The following is a 21,454-nucleotide window of genomic DNA, read 5'->3' on the forward strand; positions in this document are numbered from 1 at the left end:
ACCTGTATTGATCCCCTGGATCACGATTCTCATCCCAGTGGAGATTTGATGAATGTGGTCACTGGAAAACTAAGCCCTTCCTGTGTCAACGCCTTTGACTCAGTAACCATTGGGAAAAAGGTAATGACCAAGTTCAAGTGCGAGGACTCATGGCCAGAAGGATTTCGTGCATGAATTCCAATATTAATACAGTCTTTTGCATAGAAGAACTACATAACATAACATAACATGGTATTCGTGAATTTATGCATTTGTGCTGTCAAAAATAATGTTTATAGTTTTTAATTATTTTATCATTATGCTCAATTTTAGGTGGTTTCCATCGATGCAGTAATAAAAAAGTGTCCATATTGGTGATATGCCTTTTGTATGATACAGAGCTAATAAACAGGCAGTTCCCGGGTTATGTCAGGTTCAGGTTAAGTCGTTCCGGACTTCCGGCACTTGCCTCATGGCGCCATTAACCATAATTTTTCAGCACTAAAAGTGGATTTACAGTGTCGTTACCTGCTTTACGGCGCTGTAACAGCACTGTAAGTAACTGTACGGTAATGATGGAAGCTACTCCTGGGGAAAGTATTCAAATAAACATCAAAGCTACTGTTGAAAAACACCATGCCATAGTTTCAAACATTTTAGCAGCACAAGCTTTATCTGGTTGTGACACAGCATCACAACTACATCGAATAGGAAAGGCAACTGTTGTGAATGTTTTAAGGCAAGGTTACCAGACTGCTTGGCTCGTTGATATCAATGCAAACTTGTCAGATGTAATACAACAAGCAACTGCGTTTATATCGTGATGCTACGTCGGAGTGTCAAAAGCCTCCAACACTTTGTCTGACATTAGGTATGGGGTATGGCAGAAAAAATGTTCTGCCAAAAAAGCTGTATGAGATCCCCAGTTAAAGATGGATATTTGGTTTCAAAGTAAACGTTCAGTGTATGATGAGTAATAATACACAGTGATGTATAAATGAACAGCATTTATATACATATCAATAAGATTTTAAAAAATGCATGATATATGATATAAATTAAGTTTTCCTGAGTTTTTGCTCTAATTTTCCGTCGTGAAAGTACAAGGATATTGAAAAACACTAACCTTACTTGCAAAACATTTTGTTTAACTTCTGCTTAGAAATTGCTGCAATTACTGAAAATACAGCTTAATACGAAGTCTGCAATTAAGAAGGGATAAATAACCTTCCTTGTTACCACCTATGGAGAGTAACCAATCCTCATCAAAGATGACAATTCTTGGAGAATATTTCCGAATTCTCATTTTGTTCAACCACTCTTGACCTCGCGGACACCCTGCCACATGCAGAAGGCGAACATCACAGAGAACACCTGAAATTAAGGAAAAATTTGTACACAGATGTTTATAATAAGATGTAAGACTTCCTCAAGATAAGACTTCCTCAAGAAAGAATTTGTTGCTGGAAATCTCTTTGTAACTGATGACACATTAGTTATTTAGAAAGGGAATGGGAGACTGGTTAAATGATTCAGGACAGGAAACATAGGTAAAAACAAGCTATATGATTCAGGAAACACAAAGTGTTTCACCTTCAGGGGCTATTCAGACACAAATGAAAGCTTCAGCTTCATCTAAACTTACACAAACATCCTACACAAGGAAATGAGAGATATCTAGTAACAAGTAACGAAGGATCTTACCTGTAGGAAACACAAGCTAAGGGAAAGTCCTGTGATCCAGCCTGTTCGAACCTCCATGTACTGCGAGAAGATCTCGGCACACGAGTCGATATACTGGTTTCCTGTGACCTATGGGAGAGAAGAAGAGTTAAAAGGGGGCCTTTTGTCCTTATGTGACATGGACGAGGTTTGATTAGATTTACTCCAGTTGTTACAAGTTGTTTTTTTATGAAGATATCTATATCCCCAAGAAGCTTATTTCGGGGATATAGAGAGTTCAAGGCACACAAATAAGCCTTGAATTCAGACTGCACTAAGGATGACAGACTACAGAATCTATAAGGTATCAGAGTATAAAAAGTTGACTTGATTATGGTCTAACTGCTACAGAAATTCACTAATGGACAAGTTAACATTAAAAATAACCATGTTTATAATTTAAAACAGGAAATGGTTTATCCTTTGCTTTTTAAAAGTGACTGGTAATACATATTTGTATAGATATATGTATACATCATACATACATACATACATACATACATATATATGTGTGTGTATGTGGGTATACATAATTAGTTTGACGTGCTTTTATGCCTTACCTGGTCCCTGCAGGTGTCTGGAACAGGCATGTGTATGTCAGTGTAGTCAGCCGATGAATAGCCTCCGCAGCAACCAACCTAAGAAACATCAAAGCCACGTAAAGATAAGAAGAGCTACACAAACTTAATTCCTAATAATTTATTCTGATCATGTGGCCACAATAGGACTCCCAGTTGGTTACACTCCGGACCTCCACAATTATCACTCCAGAACAAAACCTGGAAGACGAAAGCATATTCACCTGTTCTTGGATGATGTCGACAGCCCTCCTGGCGGCAACGTCCCACTGGTACCGGTAGATCAGGTTCCTGAATTCCTCCTGAACATAGGGGTAGAGGCGGGATTTTTCCATCCCGTTGTCCAGGAGGTAGGCTGATCCACCGAGGAGCAGTAGGAGGGTGACTACTGTCATCACCTTGTACTGTGGACACAATGAAATTCATCAGCCAGGTTTCCTCTACTTGGCAAGGGTGTTCTGTATTAGTCACAAGACATTGTGTTAGCTTTGTTTGTTTACGTGTAGTCTTAGTAATTAATCTGGTTTTAATACATTGTATTGTATCCTCAAGCATATATTTATCTGATAGGATTTGGAGCTTCTTGCTTTACTGACTCAAATTGAATTAGTGCCATTTATTCTCAGGGTTTTCCACAGAGCACAAACAGATGGAAACTTTCTTGGCTAAATAAGATATGCAGGCAGTCCCCAGGTTATGGCAATGGTTCTGTTCCTGGAAGGGCACTGTAAACCGAAAATCTCCTTAACCCGAATCACTGTAAATTCACTTACGGTGCTGAAAAATTGTGGATAACAGCACCATGAGGCAAGCGGCCAGTTCAGAATGATGCAACCCGAGCCTGACGTAAACCAGGGACTGCCTGTATATTTACTTTATGGAATGAAGAAGCTGCAATATTCATGTTATCAGTCTTAATTTGAAAACTCTTGTGTTTTCCAGATGCTGTTCTTATAACGCATGAAAACCCACAGCCTTAGATACTAGATTCTTTGTGCGCCTGCACAGTCACAGAAATTATCAAACTTTTATACAAACTGGAACAGAAAAACTATATTTTTCATTCAAGATGTACAAGTTTGTTCAAAATATCAAAGGTTGAATCAAAGTGGCTATCTATCTACCTGAATTATTTAAGAAAATGATACTAGTAGTATATCCGTACTGTAAGCACATGTCCTAGTCATAATGTCTTGAATCGTTCAGGTTCAAGAAGTGTTATCTGTGTTTAGTCATCATGGCAGACACAGATAAGTTTAACTTTGTTTTAGCTTAATAATGTTCTAGTGTTGTGTCATCGATACAGGACCCCAAAACAGAACAGCTTTCAATGTATTTCCATTATCATTCTATATTTACTACTTCATCTTTACGTCTGTTTTCTCCTTCTAGAGAGCTGAGGAGCACAAAGGAAATTCACTTATGACTCACAATGATCAAAACGAGTCTGAACCTGAAGAATGCGCCGCAGCAGCCGATGAAGCTGGTCAACATGACGAGACAAGCTGAGGCCATGACGATGGCGGTGGCGTTGTTGTAGAATTTCAAGGTCAGGTCTTCCATGTACTCGCTGGAGTCTTTGTCGAAGTAGATCCATAGGCCAATGGCAAAGATACCCGCAGCGGCGCACTGAAGGGGGAGAGAATAAAAGTCTTATTGGAATTATTGGTAAAGGTGGAACTTCAGTGTCTGGATGAGGACACCCACAGCTTAGTTCTTCAGGGGATGAACACTACAGCAGACTAAAAAGGCTAAGACGTTCCTGTAAAAATCCACTCCCAGTTTGGTTATGTAGCCTAAGAAGGCTGTGATAGACTAAGGCGTTCCAATATGACTTCACGTCCAGACTGGTAATAGAAGTCGGTGGTATTTTCTTTGAATCTTATCCATAGGCCCACGGCAGTTTCCCCTGCAGTTGCAGTATGTAAAGGTTAAACGGATTTGGAGAAAAAAGAGACATGTTGGTTAATGATATTTGCCTCCTGTCACCGTCAACTTTCTTTAGATTTTAGTCAGGAGGGTGTTTGTTGAAGAAAGCGTCCTCTCTCTCTCTCAAAAAAAAAAAAAGAAAAAAAGTGAATTAGTGTTTGTTGTGTGTTAGACTTGTTCCTATAAATTTTCCTCTCTCTCTGCTCTCTCATCTTCTCTCTCTCTCGTCTCTCTCTCAAATTCTCTCATCTCTCTCTCTCTCTCTCTCTTTCCTGTGATTTATCCAGGGTTATGTTTTTTATGTTATCAATATGACTGTAAATGTTTGAATGTCGAAATCCATATTTTTAAAATTGATTTCCAGAGACTTTTTTTTTTTTTTAAATCACCAAGTTTTGCAAAAGTTGGATAGCGTAATTTACACATAAAGCTATTCTTTTTTTATATTAAGTGTTTTTTTAAAGATAGAGTTCCTGAGATTTTTTTGTAAATCACCAAGTTTTTCAAAAATTGCATAGCGTAATTTACACAGTTTTTTTTTTTTATTAAGTGCTTGTAACTGAATTCCCGGTGGAATTAAGTGTAAAGTCAGGACAATAATTAGTTTAGCGTATTATTTCCGTAATCTTAATGGCATCAGCGAATGGGAACCAGATAAAAATATTCCATCATAAAGTGGGTGATAGGTAAATTTCATTTGCTCTGTTAAATGGAGTGTTGGTTACGCAGCCAAAATTTCTAAATGCATTAAATTTTGTACTCGCATACTCCATAGAGTCGTGGGAACCAATTCCAACAGAAATGAAAAACGACCACTTTTCCTTTTTACTTTAAATCATATGAATAACTAATTCAGTCTTCATAAATGACTATGAATCAAATAAGGAAAAACGTGCTGCAGATAACGAATAATTCAATCATTCTTAAAGTATTTTTTACAGATATTTCAAAGAATGACCAACAGTTACACGGTGAAACATGAAACACAATAAATTAACGGGGAAAATATCACAGACTGGGACTATATTTAACTACACATAAACTATGAATAGAAAAAAAAGATAACATATTTTTCACGCTCGATCGAAACACGCCGCCTCGAAGCGCCATTTGTCAAACGAAACGCAGCTTCATGAACCGCCCTAGATGAAGAAGCCTCATCATCTGGAGATGAGGGGGGGAGGGGGTGATGATGAGAGGCGAAACACGACATCACGATCGAAGCACAAAAAGTCTTCATTTCGGGTCGATCTTCGAAAGATTTCAGCCTATATCTTTTCCCGAAAATTTTCGGCTGGTCATTTCGATTAGGAACTTATTCGTCTCGAGGAAGTATGTGACGATTTTATTTTACTTTTTTTTTTTTTTGGTCTTACGTGAATGAGAACGAATTCGTAGCCGAAATTCTTCTTGGTTTCAGGTCGCTCACGATTCGTGCGACGGGGAAACGAGTTTGGCCGAAGGGGCAAGACGGTCAAGGGGAATATACGTCTGTGGGCTTGATCGCTATTGTCAGGTGCTCGGTAATTCTCACACGAGAGACAGAGAGAGAGAGAGAGAGAGAGAGAGAGAGATCTGCCCAGCACTTTGTCTTTTAGTCTTATTCAACCTCGAGGAACCTCTTAATTGTAGAACTTTTTTCACAGATCCAATAATTTTTTCACACTTTCTACCTGACGAGTCCATTTCAAAATGCCCTATTACAGTGTATGCAATACATACATACATACAGATAGACATGTTTATATATACATACATACATATATATATATATATAGTATATATATATATATATATATATATATATATATCTATATATATATATATATATATATATATATATATATATATATATATATATATAAAGAACCTATGGTAATTTTTCTTTTTACCAGATACATATGAAATTGTTATAACCACAATGTTGAGAAGTTAAGAGGGCATTATGGCTATTAAACAGCAAACGATTATTGGAGAGAGAGAGAGAGAGAGAGAGAGAGAGAGAGAGAGAGAGAGAGAGAGAGAGAGATCTGTTTATCTGTTGTATTTAAGATTAATATATAGATACTATATACAAAAGAATCGTTGCAAACTTTCATACTTATATATTTTTACATAATTAGTTTCATATATGATATATATATATATATATATATATATATATATATATATATATATATATATATATATATATATATATATTATACACACACACACGCACACACACATATATATATATATATATATATATATATAGATATATATATCTATATATATATATATCTAGTTATTCATTACAAGCGAAAACTAACATCTCTTGTGTGTAAGATCTATGACATTCCTCTAATCTTTGGTGGAGCACAACAAACGGCCGTTATTCCGAGATAAGCGTTATCATTATCAGCGTTATCTCTCTGTTATCAGCAAGAGAGCCTTCGTTAATTAACATCCTGGTTCACGGAGGGCATGACACGACGGTGCTGCCATATGATGTTTGGAACATTAGCATCCTGAGATTTACGAAAAACAAAAAAAAAATATTTTTTGCTTTAGTAAAAGGATGTGAAGGGTATTGCTTAAAAGGATATGAAGGGCATAACTTAGACAAGAGTGGTTGTAAAATATTTATCTTTTCTGAATATCCATCTATTATAAGAGGAACACCAATAGACGTATTCAAATCGACTATTATATTTGAAGAATTAAATGCATAAATTGAAGACGTATTCAAATCGACCTATATATTTGAAGAATTAAATGCATAATTGAACCAGAGAATTAGTGTTTACGTTGTATCGTTCATATTTGTGTGTATGTTGTGTGTGGTGTGTGTGTGTATGAGAGAGAGAGAGAGAGAGAGAGAGAAACGAGTTTATTAAATAGGTGATATTGATACAATTTATCTAAAAGATAAAAATTCAATAAAATGGAAATAAAAAATATTACTAAATCATGATTTCAGTACAACAAAAAACATAGTAACACTTTTGCCTGTGGGGGTAAAATAGGTCATGATATTACAAAACAGAGAGAGAGAGAGAGAGAGAGAGAGAGAGAGAGAGAGAGAGAGAGAGAGAGTTTATAACTTATCGAGATCTAGTCCACCCACAAAAATCAGGAGACGCTACCACAATTGGCAACAGCTTCAGACAAGAATGTAGTAAGATCTCTCGTGATTAAGATCTAAGACGCAACTGGTAAGATCGTTGGTCAGCCTCCAACGATTCGTTTGTCTCGGCCAATAAAAAAGATCTCGGGACACTTAGGACCCACTAAAACCAGGACACAAAGCTAAGAGTGTCCCCCACACTCTGATTGAGGGAAAGAGGCGAACCAGCCATTCATAAAAAAGGCATACAAATGTATAAAGATTTTAAAGAAAATTGTGAAAAAACCCCCAGAAACTTACGAAGAATATGGTGTTGAAGATGTAGATGACATATTGCAGAACCTCCACGTGTTCCTCCATGGAACCTTTCCCACGTCCGGACCCCATGTTTCCTCTCCCTTCGGGCTTTCTCCCCCCTTTCTCCGATGTCCTGGGGCTCGTTTGGGACTCTAGTGACTCAGCCGAGGTGTATCACTGAAAATAATATACACACAATCTTAAATCTCGCAGGAAAATGGATCTCGATCACGGTGTTTATGCTTCAAGATGGCGTCTCAGGGTACACTCATTAGCTACGCAGTTGCGGAGATGATATTCGTCACTGTTCATCAATCGTGAACGTAGAATCATTAATCATTTCCTGCAACAGATGCTCAGGGCAATCTTCCAGTCTTTTTTAATTTGATATCGCAAAGAAATCTACGATACTCATTAAACACAATAATTGAAATCACGAACCTCCGAATGTGTATGTCGGCTTGTCACGGCGCCTATGATACTGAATACTTCTTCATCTTTCCCACCCTTATCCCTACATCAAGGGTTGAATGGTGATGGTAGAGTACGTCTCTCTTTCATACAGATAAGATTAACACAGTTGTTGGTCATATGATAACAGAGTACCAATAATGCCAAAACCCAACTGTCTTACTTTATAACTTAAACTTTACAGAATTTCCGGTGTGGAACTATAGATTTAAAAAATGAAATTACACTAAAGCCAAACGGGAAATATTAATGACAGACCATTTCCATATTACAACCGAAGGTTATCATTAATTTAGGGCGGCTTATCTAACGATATCCAGAGATTAACTGATAACGGCGACACAGCTCACAGTAAAAAGGAAGTTAAGTAGTGTTGTTTATCATTGTTGAATTATAAAGTATAAAACTATACATCCATACACACACGAACGCACACCTGCACCATACATACAAGTTGCCACCTGCTTGGGGTATCCATTTCTATAAGACAACTTGATGGAAAAGGAATTTTCTGTGTTTCTTACAAGTGTTTTCATTGCCTTGTATCCTAGGATTGCCTCCTCATTTATATTACTATTTTGTGAAATTTAGACACTGTAGATAAATCTTTATATAATCTCCCAAGCGCAGCTACTTTTATATTAACTCAGCTATATAAAAGTTAATACTTATTTTACAAGTTAAGAATGATTATTTAGTAACTGTATTTCTCCAATGTGGAGTAAATAACATGTATGCCAATTGTTCTGCTCAAATATCTCCTCTGGGGCTCATGTGGTTTTGGGTAGCCCGCCAAGAATGTTCAGCTTAAGGCAGCCCACTGTGGTTTGGGTGGAACATTGTGGTGATTGTCTTTTCTAAAGTGTATTGAGCAGGTCAGGGTTGACTGTTTAGCTGAGGGAACTCCTATAAGATTTTCAGAAGCAGTGTCCACTTTTCATCCAAGAGTGCACCTCTGCTGATTCGAACGAGAGCAGTTATTCAACCAAGGGAACTCTCTTACAGAATTTTGTGGGAGCTCAGGCCGTCTTGCTCATCTTAGAACACTTCTCTAGATTTCAGGGTGTCATGAAAACAAACTGTTATAAGGCTTAGGGGAACATGAGGATAACTTACAGACTAAGAGTGTCTCGGTTTTACTAGACGTGAAGAGAACCTTTGGAAAAAGGACAGAATGAAGGTCACCTTTGTTTGTTACAAGGGTCCTTCCATCTGAGAAAAAATAATGTTGGTCATCCAGCCGAAACAGTGGTTTCTCCTCGTTAACTTTGTTTTTATTAGTAGTATTAGACTGTAGTAAGAAGGCATTCTTACGTTCAGTATGCTTCAGTGGCTATTCGTATTTGCACACTTACCTTGAGGTTATCCATGTTATGATTTTACAATCCATATCACACTGATATTTTGGAAAGTTAACTTGGAAAGGCTTGGAGGCACATCAGAACACGAGGATTTGAAAGTTGTAAGTAAAGAGAGGGAAGCTGGAGTGAATAAGAAACAACTTTGGGCTTTTGGAAGATATGGTCGTGTTAAATTAAGTTACAAAAATAAATTCGTCATTTCATGGACTCCTTCGATGCTTGCTTATTTGCCGTAACCTGGTGTGGGCCTGTAGGATGGAGCGGGCCTGTAGGAGGACGAGGTTTGTAAGATGGAGCTGGAGTGTACACAGGTTTTGGCTTGTAGGCTGGGCTAGGCTTGTAGGCTGGGGCTGGGGTGTACACAGGACTAGGCTTGTAGGCTGGGGCTGGGGTGTACACGGGACTAGGCTTGTAAGCTGGGGCTGGGTTGTAAGAGGGTTGGTGTGCTGGGTACTGAGCCTCGCCTTCGTAGCTGACTTCGGCTACGTATCCAGAGTCTCCGTTGACGTAGTAGGTGACCTTCTGGAGACGACCGTCAGGAAGCTGGACGTAGTAGGATCCTTGGGTGTCGTAGCCATTGCGATTCTCCTGGTGGCCGAAGTCGTTGCCTGAATACTGGTCCTTCACGGCGTAGTTGAAGTCGTACTGAGCGGGAGCCTGATGAGGAGAATTAAGAGAGAGTGGTTAGTGATAAATGCCACAAAATCATGCTAATCTTAGGCTTACTAACCGACTGGAAAAATCGAATTTAAGAATTTGTCTCCTATAAACAGTTCCTGTGAGAAAGTTTTCAGACAACTTACGAACCATTTTGTTTGCTTCGATATCTTGCCAAAGTAACAACACTGATATCACACACTCTCTTAGTAAAAGCACCGGTGCATTAAGTGCAACCCCTTAAGGGCAACCATTTACAAAATGGGTTGAGATAGCAACCCACTTACTCTGGACGGTTTTCCACTTTATGGAAATAGCCACCACGAAAATGGCAGACCTTCACTCACCTGGAAACTGGTTTGCAGCTACACGTTCAAAATTCGCTACACGTAAAGAAGAAGAAGAAGAAGAAGAAGAAGAAGAAGACAGATACAATACTGAATGACGTAAGTGCAATTGTTAATTAGGCGTTATGAATAATATACTGCAGACACAGGAAGTGAAAGTGATGGCATTGTTCGTCCAGAGAGAGATAAAGAGAGAGATAAAGAAGGGAAGTGACTGTTCTTAATACAGAGAGAGAGAGAGAGAGAGAGAGAGAGAGAGAGAGAGAGAGAGACGATGACTGCAGCCTTGTCAGTCACCAATAGTTTTAACACAAATCACGTTACTTACCTCATAGGATGGAGCCGGTGCATATCCATAACTGGGAGCCCTGTCTGGTAAAGCCGCAGCCAAGGTGACGAAGGCAAATGCGAAGACAATCTACGAAGAAGAAGAAAAAAGTGGAATGTAAACATAAGCCACAATGGACGTGGAAAACCATGAAGGTAATGATGACGACTAATGAATCATGAGGAAATGATTGTCTTCTAACATAAATAGGTATTTTCTAGTTATTTATCAAAGAAGCAAGTAGTCTCTTTAGCAGAAGCCTTTAAACATAGGGAAATTCATGATTTAGTTCAAAATAAATGAGAGGCATTTGTTTTCAAACCAAAGTAAATAGATTTATGGCGAATTTTGATAAATAAAAAGTGAAAACAACTGAATGCAATTTGTATAAAACGAAGTTTAACACAGGTATTCTGATGAAAAAAAAAAAGATAGAAATCAATACGATTTACGAAAAAAAAAAAAGAAAATAGAAATTCCAATTAACGATTTACCATTTCATAAGAGGTATAGCTAAAGCGACTGATGATGTCATGGATATTGAAAATCTATATTGAGAATGAAATGTCTCTAACTAGCAGCAAAATGCATTCTTCATACTGCACCATTACCATTATCATTACTTCTATATTATCACTACTATTAATTAAGTATCTTTCTATTTATTATGAAATAAGTTTTTTTTTTCGTTTGTGAAGTTGCAGAAAATAAAAGTATTTTAGTCAAATAAACACTGAATGTTTACCCAAGCTATAATGAACAAAGTATGTAAATGATGACGGTTAGAGAGAGAGAGAGAGAGAGAGAGAGAGAGAGAGAGAGAGAGAGAGAGAGAGAGAGAGAGATTGTTAAGAAAAAGGTTACATTAAAAAGGGTTCACAATAAACAAAGAGAGAGATCTAAAATAGGTTGAATTTTAAATAGTTTCGACACTAATAGAGAGAGAGAGAGAGAGAGAGAGAGAGAGAGAGAGAGAGAGAGAGAGAGAAAGATTGTTAAGAAAAAGGTTACATTTGAAAGGGTTCACAATAAACAAAGAGAGAGATCTAAAATAGGTTGAATTTTAAATAGTTTTGATACTATATATATAGTTGTGAGTAATGTTCATAACATATATATATATATATATATATATATATATATATATATGTATATACAGAGAGAGAGAGAGAGAGAGAGAGAGAGAGAGAGAGAGAGAGAGAGAGAGAGGATATTCAAAATAGTATTAATGTTTGAGCACTTTTTTTACCTTTATAGATGAGGGAGGCAAAAAAGAATGCTAATATTATGCTAATAATTAAAATGGGTTTTAGTAATTGAAAGAGAGAGAGAGAGAGAGAGAGAGAGAGAGAGAGAGAGAGAGAGAGAGAGAATAGGTAAAATAGGTTAAAATGATGAGATAGAGAGTATTCAATACGAAATCAAAATTCGAGCACTTTTTCTTACGCTACAATGATTTTCAGTAGATAAGAGAGAGAGAGAGAGAGAGAGAGAGAGAGAGAGAGAGTGAGAGAGAGAGAGAGAGAGAGAGAACCACACAGCCGGAAATGCAACAACCGAATCACTAATAATTATTTGTAGCCCAGCCTACCTGAAGGGCCATGTTTCTCGTTCGAGTTATTGTGGCGTTATGATAACAGCTCTTTCCTGCTCGCGTTTTTATACTGGCGTAGCTGCCGGGTGTGGCTTCAGGTGAAGATCCTTGTGGGGGTTGGGGGAGGGGGGTGTGGGGGCCACTCTGCTCCCTCATAGTGGCCACAGGGACCGCCGAGAGGCTCTCTTTGAAGAGCTGAAGGGGAGCGGGAACGTGAATTTAGGTGTGGGAGAGGTTTGGCAAAAAAAAAGAAGAAGAAAAAAAATGACTATCGAGAGAGATGGTTGGTTGGGATGACGTCATTCTCGTATCTTTATCGTCGAAGCAGTAATGTTCCTTTTTTTTTTTATCAAAATAGCCATGCTTCTCTTTTATTATAATAAGAATCTTATCTACATGAGGACGTTATTTCAATAGTTACTAATCTTTCAGAACGAATAAGTATAAGTTCAGAATGGAGACTGCATTCTGATTCACTGCATTACATTCAGGAGAGTGAGGATGCATACTTGCACCTATTTAACGAAAAAAATTAAAGGTGAAAATGACATTCTGTCGGGCAATTGGAATTTCTGAAGTTCAAGCGAATACTGTTGACTTCGCACTTGATAAATTTTATCTGTTGATTGATTTATTCATTTATCTTTTCTTTTTCTAATAAGTGGGATCTCATCTTTCTGTATTTCCATTTACCTCCTCTTTACTTCTTCCTAATGAACATCTTCATATTCTTTGGAAGCTTGAACTTCAAGTCAGTGGCCCCTTTGGTGGGCTTGTTCCATATGAATAGGTTTCATCTTCTGAATAATAATAATAATAATAATAATAATAATAATAATAATAATAATAATAATAATAATAATAATAATAATAATAATAATAATAATAATAATAATAATAATAATAACAATGATTTAAAAACCCTCAAAGTAGCACGAGTCTTCAAATGGAGAAAAAAATCTACAGTTATGTAAATGTAGTACATATATTTAAATCTAAAAACAGCAAGGATAGCTTTCGGGAATCTGTTCAGTTCCCCTTATCATGAGGGGAAGCGAACAGATTCCCGAAAGCTATCCTTGCGGTTTTTTAATTTAAATATATATACTGACATTTACATAACTGTGGATTGTTTCTCCATAATAATATAATAATAATATCTGCGTATGCTGGAAACAGACCTTCTTTTAAACATGTTTTATTAAAAATAATGGCAGAATTCACAGAATTGATTTTATACAAAATTCTTTCAATTCTCCTTATGATTTGTCTGCCTGGCACGCTGGTATTACTATATTGGGCAGCTGCTTAGCAATTAGCAATACCACGTGACCAGAAAGACAAATCATAAGGAGAATTGAAAGAATTTTATAAAAGTAAATTCTGTGAATTCTGCCTTTCATTTTAATAATGATGATGATGATGATGATAATAATAATAATCTAACACACATAATACATTATTGATTACAAATTTGTGAAAATAAGATATTTTGGAGCTGCTAAAGACCAGGTCTGTGAAAATCACGATTTCAGAGAATGAAATGAAAAAGTGAAAAAAGGTGATGAAAAGAGAAAATAACAGATAACAGCGACATGAAAGTGAATCAACAAAGAAGCGGCCGAAGAAGAAGATAACTAATCGCGAAACATGAATGAAGGATTGATAAGGAAATGAAAGGAAAAGGAAGTCGAATAATGACTAGGTAGAAGGCCGAAAGTAGCACGGAAAGGAAATAGTCCACAAACATTTAACAAATAAACCAACGGAAAAGGAAATCGTGAGAGATAGCTTCAGGATAAAGAGTAAATGGGGAAATAAGTCAGAATAGAAAGATAATGAAAGGTGGAATCCACTACGTAGAGAATCTTCAAAAGACAGGGGACGAGAATAGAGGAAATGAGACATTACGGGAATTTGAAATGATGGACATTTGAGAATAAAAATTTAGCAAAATACGATAAATAAAATCATTGCGCTATAACGCTTGTCTGATACTGCGTAACGCGTAGAAAATGTGGAGGAAAAAATAGAATAAGATAAAAAATAAAATAAAATAAAACAATAACAAGAATACAATCGTCGTATTCATTTAAAAAAATCAAATGAAATAAACAGAGATAAGAGGTGACTGTCTCTAAAAGAATTATGAACTGCATAAAGAACTGGGTAAGAAATAAAAAAAGAAATATAAAAGTGAATGCCGGAAACTAGATAAATGGATAAAAGATGTAGGGAGGTCAGAAAAAAAATAGCATAAATGAAAGAACAATCAGTAAGAAGTAATAATGGTTGGTTAGAAACAAAAGGTAAGTGTAGTAAGACTATAGTGACTCACAGAATTCCTGATTTCTCTAAACACACTTTTACTATTAGCTTATTAACTCTTTTCTCATCTATATATATATATATATATATCTTATATATAATATACACACATATATATATATATATATATATATATCATATAGATAATCTAGATGAGAAAAAGAGTTAAGAAGCTAATAGTAAAAGTGTGTTTAGAGAAATCAGGAATTCTGTGAGTCAAGCGAGAGTTTGCTAAGAAACTTGGACCATTTTAGTTGCATGTGACCGCATAAAAACCATTGAAGGGATGATAATGTGTAGAAAGGGATTTTCTATGCAATAAGAAGTTTTAAGAATCATTACGGTGGAATGAGAGCATGTCTATTTTATCTACAGACGGGTGTAGATGCAAGTGCCGAATCGTAGGAGAAGTAAGGGGGATATGGCCTTATTCTATTTTCGCTGGTATTGATAACTGGAGATGGTGAGGTGACGCTGCAAACCTCATTGTAAAGAGTTTGACATAACTTATGAGAGGTGGAGGTTGAAAGTGAATGTAAGTAAAAGAATAAAGTCAGGTCCATGAAACAATGAATAGTATTCGAAAAGAATGCTAAAATAATAACAATGGTTAACTGATACGTGTAAATGGGAGGAAGTTCAACTAATGATGTTATTAGTTAAATAACACGATGCAGAATAGGCGAAGCGATGAAAATGGTTAAGTATATCTAAGTTCCACTAGACCGCTGAGCTGATTAACAGCTCTCCTAGGGCTGGCCCGAAGGATCAGATATTTTTACGTGCACAGGAACCAATTGGTTTCTTAGCAACGGGACCTACAGCTTATTGTGGGATCCGAACCACACTATATCGAGAAATGAATTTCTATCACCAGAAATAAATTTCTCTGATTCCGCGTTGGCTGTTAGGCCAAACTCTCCCTTGCGGGAATGAAGCGTGGAAATTAATGCCTTTGAAAGAAAAAACGGGTAGGTCAGTGCATTATTGATTAGCCTTATCTGCAGGTATATGGAGTGGCTAGTGCTGAGAGAGTCTGCTGCATAGAGAGTTGATTTTTGTATCATTGATAAGCTGTTGTGTTATATAAATATATATGTGTGAGATTAAGGCTGTTTCAGCGTCGACTAATTTATGGTTTATCTGCTGCTATTGTTGTGTGGGATTATTTCCTTCATTGTTACAGTGAGTTGATTTTTGTGTCATTAATAAGCTGTTGTGTTATATAAATATATATGTGTGAGATTAAGGCCGTTTCAGCGTCGATTGATTCATGGTTTGTCTGCTGCTATTGTTATGTGGGATTCTTTCCTTCATTGTTAAATAACAGAAAGTCTAAAAAACTCCAGGAACTCAGGTAGATTCACTTAACCATTTGAGATTGACAGTTTTATTTTTGTCTGTGCTACAGATTACTACAGTCAGTAATGTAACAAAAGCTTTCTCTGGGATATGAAGCTTTTTTTTTTTGTTACATTGTACTTGTTGAGTCTTCAAGATATTCAGTGAATTCAAAGTCAATAAAGTCTAAGATTTTACTTTAGGCTTTAACAAATGATCGTAAGAAATATTACCAGAGACTTAGGAGTAAATTAATGACAAACGAATTAATTCGAAAACAGACTTAAATCTTCTTGAGTCGGGTTTATTTGTTAGACTTCAAGGTACTGACAGGGATAAATCCGAATACCACAGTGGTACTTTTTAAAAATGGTCGCAAATTGACTTTTTGTTACGTTCAAAATGTCGAAATTTTGAGAGAGAGAGAGAGAGAGAGAGAGAGAAGAGAGAGAGAGAGAGAGAGAGAGAGAGAGAGAGAGAGAGAGAGAGAGAGAGATATTTTGATAATGAAAGAAACAGTCTAGTAAACGAGACAAATCCAAGAAAATGTCAGAAAATAGACGTGGAGAAGTAGACTAAAAATAAAAAGTTCAATGACAGATCGGGGTGGAAAATTTATTAATTCTTCATAAAGAGAAAATATAAAAGAAATGATATTCTGGCAGAGGATCCCTAAAGAAATGCAACATCTATTGAAATACGGTAAACTTAAATCCGTCTGTGAAATGACGTGATACAGAGAATAAGGAATACTTGACTAGAAGGCTCTAATCATGGAACGATAATCATTATAGCTATTTTTAGGTAGGATTTCCTCTTTTATTCCTCATGCAATTATCATCACCATTCAGAGAAACCAAGTTAACTAAGAAAACAGAACATTGATAAAAATGGATTCACGAGAGGGAATGGAATATGTCGAGAGGTCAAACTTCAGTGAAAAGCCCAGGTGAAATGTTGCACTCTTAAAAAAAAAAGAATTTAGCAAATGCAATGGATGCGAAAGAAAGAGAAGTGGAGGGGAGGGAGGGGGAGCGGGAACCAATGAGCGGTTGGGGGATGTGGGGGGCTGGGGGACAGGAGGGGGCCAGCCAAACAAAAGCCCAATCGAAGGTGGTCTTCTGATAAGATTGTCAGGAAGGTTAAGGTTGAGATTTGGGAAAGTCGAGAACAACGACCACTCGTCGCTAGTTACCGACTGACTTATTTTTTTGAGGTGTGGTGAGGTGGGGGTGGGGGGGGGGATGGGGCAGGTGGGAGGTGGCAGGACCCGCCTCTAGGACCCAGGTGAGAGTGGGGAAGAGGTGAGTGAGGGTCCTGGCAGGGGCGAATTTTCCTATACCCCAAATTGACGTCTTCGAACGCCACGGTTGCCGGGGAAGAGATATATCGCATCTCGTGCGTGTTTTGCTTTTGCAGCGGGGCTCGGTTTCGTGCGATGCGCTCGGGGGAAAGTACTACGTATTCCCGATCGCCTTTTGTTTCCGCGCGGTGTCCGGACGTGGTTGCTCAGATTTACGGGTGCTTAGCGATGCCCTCGCACGGAATCGCAGTTTCCTAATGGCGCTCTAATGAGTTTGGGGCCAATCACACGTCGTAGTTTCGATCGAGAGAAATGGAAATGAAGTTCCACAGAAGAAGAAGAAAGAGAAGAATAAGAAGAAGGGAAAGTAGTAGTATCGGAGGAGGGCCGAAGGTAACAGAAACCAGCGCGATTTAACCTTCCCTCAGAACCCCTTTAGACTCACGAAAACCCTTCCAGGGATTTTTGGACAATTAGCAATGGTTACGGGTCTCTTTTTACGGACCGTCACGGTCAAGTGTCAGCTCCTCGTTACTTATTAAAAGGAACCCGTCATTATCCGGTGGCTCGATTTTGGCAGGTCCACTCGGCTCCCTCGTAGTACTCACGCAGCTAGGAAGTCGGTCACCAGAGCGTTTTCAGTTCTGAAGCGTGGAATGTTGCTAAGGCATTTCTGTACCGTTTATCGTAGTGATGACAGAAGTAAGGATTATTCTTTTTAACACTATAGTTCTTCGCCTACAAATACTGTACATCACAGTAAACTAATACGTGTGTATTATAGTAGAATATATATGTATAATAATATATATATATATATATTTATATATATATATATATATATATATATATATATATAAATTATATATAAGCTTAAGCGAATACCCACAGGAAAATAATAGTCAGAAATCCAAGCGCTTTCGTTAATCATTAACTCCTTGACGATGTCTGAGTAATGACGAAAGCGCTTGGATTTCTGACTATTATTTTCCTGTGGTATTCGCTTATTTATGAAGTCACGTGCATCTACAGTGATTTTATAAGCATATATATGTATATAATATATATATATATATATATCTATATATATATATAAATATATATAATAAATAAAGTATATATATATATATAATATAATTAATATAATAATATATATATTCTATATATATATATATATATATATAATATATATATATATATAGATATATATATGAATATATATGTATATATAGTATTATATATATATGTGTGTGTAATATATATATTTATATATATATATATATATATATATATATATATATATATATAGATATATATATATGTTATATATATTGCATAATAATTGTGTTTTCATATAATTCTTCTCCAACGGCTACTATAAACCTCACAGTATACTCATATATATATCTATATATATAATATATATATAATAATATATATATATATATATCATATATATATATATATATATATATCATATATATGTATATATATATATATATAGATATTATATATATATATATATATATATATATATAATATATATATATATAATACCTACATTTTGTGAAGTTGAGTAATTAAGTAGATGAATCTTCTAAAGTAATAATATAGGTATCTACAGTGCCACATTCTCTCTTTCCCATTTATTGCTCTCTCTCTCTCTCTCTCTCTCATTCTCTCTCTGCCGCTCTCTCTCTCTATCTCTCTCTCTCTCTCATCTCTCTCTCTCGTCTCTCTCTCTCTCTCTCTCTCTCTCTCTTTTTACTTATTGTTCCAACACCAAAGGAAATGATAAGAGAATGGGATGGACAAAAAATATATAAATAAATAAATATATAAAAAAGATTACGTAACGTTAAAGATGATAATTCAGACCACAACCGAAAGAGAATGTTCTATTTTACATAATTTTTTTATCAGGGAATTTTATCCGCCAGTTTATCCGTTTGATTCTGCAAGACCGACATGCCAAGAGCTACTTAAGTTTCCCTTTCTTTGGTAAGATCAACTTCTGTCTAGACAGCTTTGGAGTCCCTTTCTTTTTATCCTCAAGCGTCCGTAGCTGTCTTTAGTTTCGAGAGGGGAATTTCCTTTTCCATCCGACCCAATAGTCTTCCACAAGTCAGTCGAGTTTCTGACAATTTGGAGCTTTGTAAAGCTTGTGCTCTTTGTCCAAGAATAACCTACAGCGAACAGTAATATAAAGCTACCTTATTCTGTCGTTTAATCGAAAATTTGCAACAATTTACCAAGAACTCTCTCGACAATAGTGTAGTATTTATACATTCAAATTCCACGTAAATACTTCGACAATTTTTATACTGGCAAGACTGGAAAGTCACTGGAAAATCACTGGAAAATCACTGGAAAATCACTGGAAAATCGCTGGAAAAAAGAACAGATTATCATGAGAAAAATATAAGCGGAATTTTCAGGAAGTTAGTGAATACAATCATTCAGTTCATTGGGAAGGGGCAAAGGGATACTTTATTCCAGTGATATAAAAGAAAGTGTTTGCAAGGATATGTATTATCAGTCAAGGCATACGTAAGCTAGACCCATTCATTGAAAAAGGAATATGCAAAATGTATAGCTTTTAATGGCAAGTTGTCATTGGATAAATAGAATGATATAGAATACTAACTTTAGAAGGTAACTGGTTACAGCTTTGCCCGCTCTTTTTTTATCTTTTATTTATTTACTTTTTTGTACCTGTCAGGTGCGAATGTTTGGTTTTTAGCTATCTGTGTCGTCCCTCTAGCATATGTATTGAAGATATCTAAGACATCCTACGTTCCCCAGAAGATGGCTTAGATATTAAGACATTAGGATACACACACACACACACACACACACACACACACACACACACACACACACACATATATATATACATATATATATATATATATATATATATATATATATACATATATATATATATATATATATATATATATATATATATATATATATATATATATATATATATATATATATGCTTTAAAAATCACAGTAGATGCACGTGACTTCATTAAATAAACAAAATGATAGACAGATAGACAGCAGAAATCCAAGCGCTTTCGTCTTTACTAAGACATTATCAAGGAACGACAATGTCTAGATAGTGCGTGTGTGTCTGTATGAGCGTGTATATTCTGATCTAACTCATTTGAAAGAAAAGAATAAGTTATAAAAAAAAGTATAAACAAGACACTTAACTAAGTTATTACCAAAAATCCCACTGGCTATTACAGTACAATCAAGTCCCATTCCATAAGAAGCCTTATGCATTCCAAGACCATATCGAGTAGCATCGAAAGTAACCAGTTTACCGTCCAAATGGAGCTTCCGACCTGTAGGTCACCACAGATCGTTTTCGACAGTCGGTACTGGACCCATAACTGAGCTGGGTGCGGGAGGTTTATTACCCCATCTGGTACTTCGTCACCTTTTGGGGAAAGCCCTTGGAGAATGGCGCCTTTCTCACTCAGTTTGGTGGAAGTTATCTGCAATTCATTAGTTTATCTTACTCATCTAAGTGTCATATCTCTTTCTGTTTCTTCTTCTCTAATATGTATTCAACAGCTGTTATGTCTTGCATTGTTGTGGGGTTACCAACAGGGGGTTACCCAGGCAATCCGTGAGAGTTACAGGTGATGGGGGTTAGTCATTGCTTTGCCCGGGTGGCATCCGAAAAACAAAAACGCATCGCTCATTGCCGTGAGTGGACGTGTCAAGCGGGCACGACTAACGCAGACGAGACTTTCGATTGCCCATTTTCGAGGTAAATATAGTCCACGGGTGGCCAGGCTTTATTTTGCAAGCACAAAAAGACGACAGAATGTTCGCACGGTACATAAACACGAACAGTCATTGATTTAAAAAAAAATATTTTGTTGCATACACAAAATACATACACATATTACTATGTATCCGAACCCTATCTCTGATTCCTTGAATAATTGTATTTTTCCTATTTTATTAATCTTATTAACCAAATTTTGCGCCCTTCGCCTGTCATTCTTTATTTTCGACCGCCTTCAGGAACGGGCAACTAAAAATCCAATTCTCAACCATTTCTAGTCTCGAGTGAACTAGATCTTC

The 21,454-nt window shown here is 36.5% G+C and overlaps 1 protein-coding gene and 1 pseudogene across 1 annotated transcript; both read right to left on the bottom strand.

Moving 5' to 3' along the window:
* Positions 1 to 997: 997 nt before the first annotated feature.
* On the bottom strand, positions 998 to 8,211 carry LOC135227111 (tetraspanin-2A-like). Its single transcript, XM_064266983.1, has 7 exons — positions 8,056 to 8,211; positions 7,618 to 7,791; positions 3,711 to 3,908; positions 2,504 to 2,683; positions 2,262 to 2,339; positions 1,684 to 1,791; positions 998 to 1,353 (listed from the first exon to the last, which is right to left on the bottom strand). Exons 2-7 carry the CDS (start codon positions 7,702 to 7,704, stop codon positions 1,291 to 1,293), a joined length of 714 nt encoding a protein of 237 aa, XP_064123053.1. The 5' UTR covers positions 7,705 to 7,791; positions 8,056 to 8,211; the 3' UTR covers positions 998 to 1,290.
* Positions 8,212 to 9,587: 1,376 nt separating this feature from the next.
* Positions 9,588 to 12,535, bottom strand: LOC135227112 (adhesive plaque matrix protein-like; annotated as a pseudogene).
* Positions 12,536 to 21,454: the final 8,919 nt, after the last annotated feature.

This window comes from Macrobrachium nipponense, chromosome 15 (genome assembly GCF_015104395.2).
Source record: "Macrobrachium nipponense isolate FS-2020 chromosome 15, ASM1510439v2, whole genome shotgun sequence".
NCBI classification, from domain to species: Eukaryota; Metazoa; Arthropoda; class Malacostraca; order Decapoda; family Palaemonidae; genus Macrobrachium; species Macrobrachium nipponense.

Excerpts from the sequence above, each read along its gene's own strand:
- LOC135227111 (XM_064266983.1), bottom strand. The coding sequence starts at position 7,704 with ATGGGGTCCGGACGTGGGAAAGGTTCCATGGAGGAACACGTGGAGGTT. Across the intron at positions 1,792-2,261 it reads CAGACACCTGCAGGGACCAG|GTCACAGGAAACCAGTATAT; the intron begins GTAAGGCATAAA and ends TCTCTCCCATAG. Across the intron at positions 1,354-1,683 it reads TTAGCTTGTGTTTCCTACAG|GTGTTCTCTGTGATGTTCGC; the intron begins GTAAGATCCTTC and ends CCTTAATTTCAG.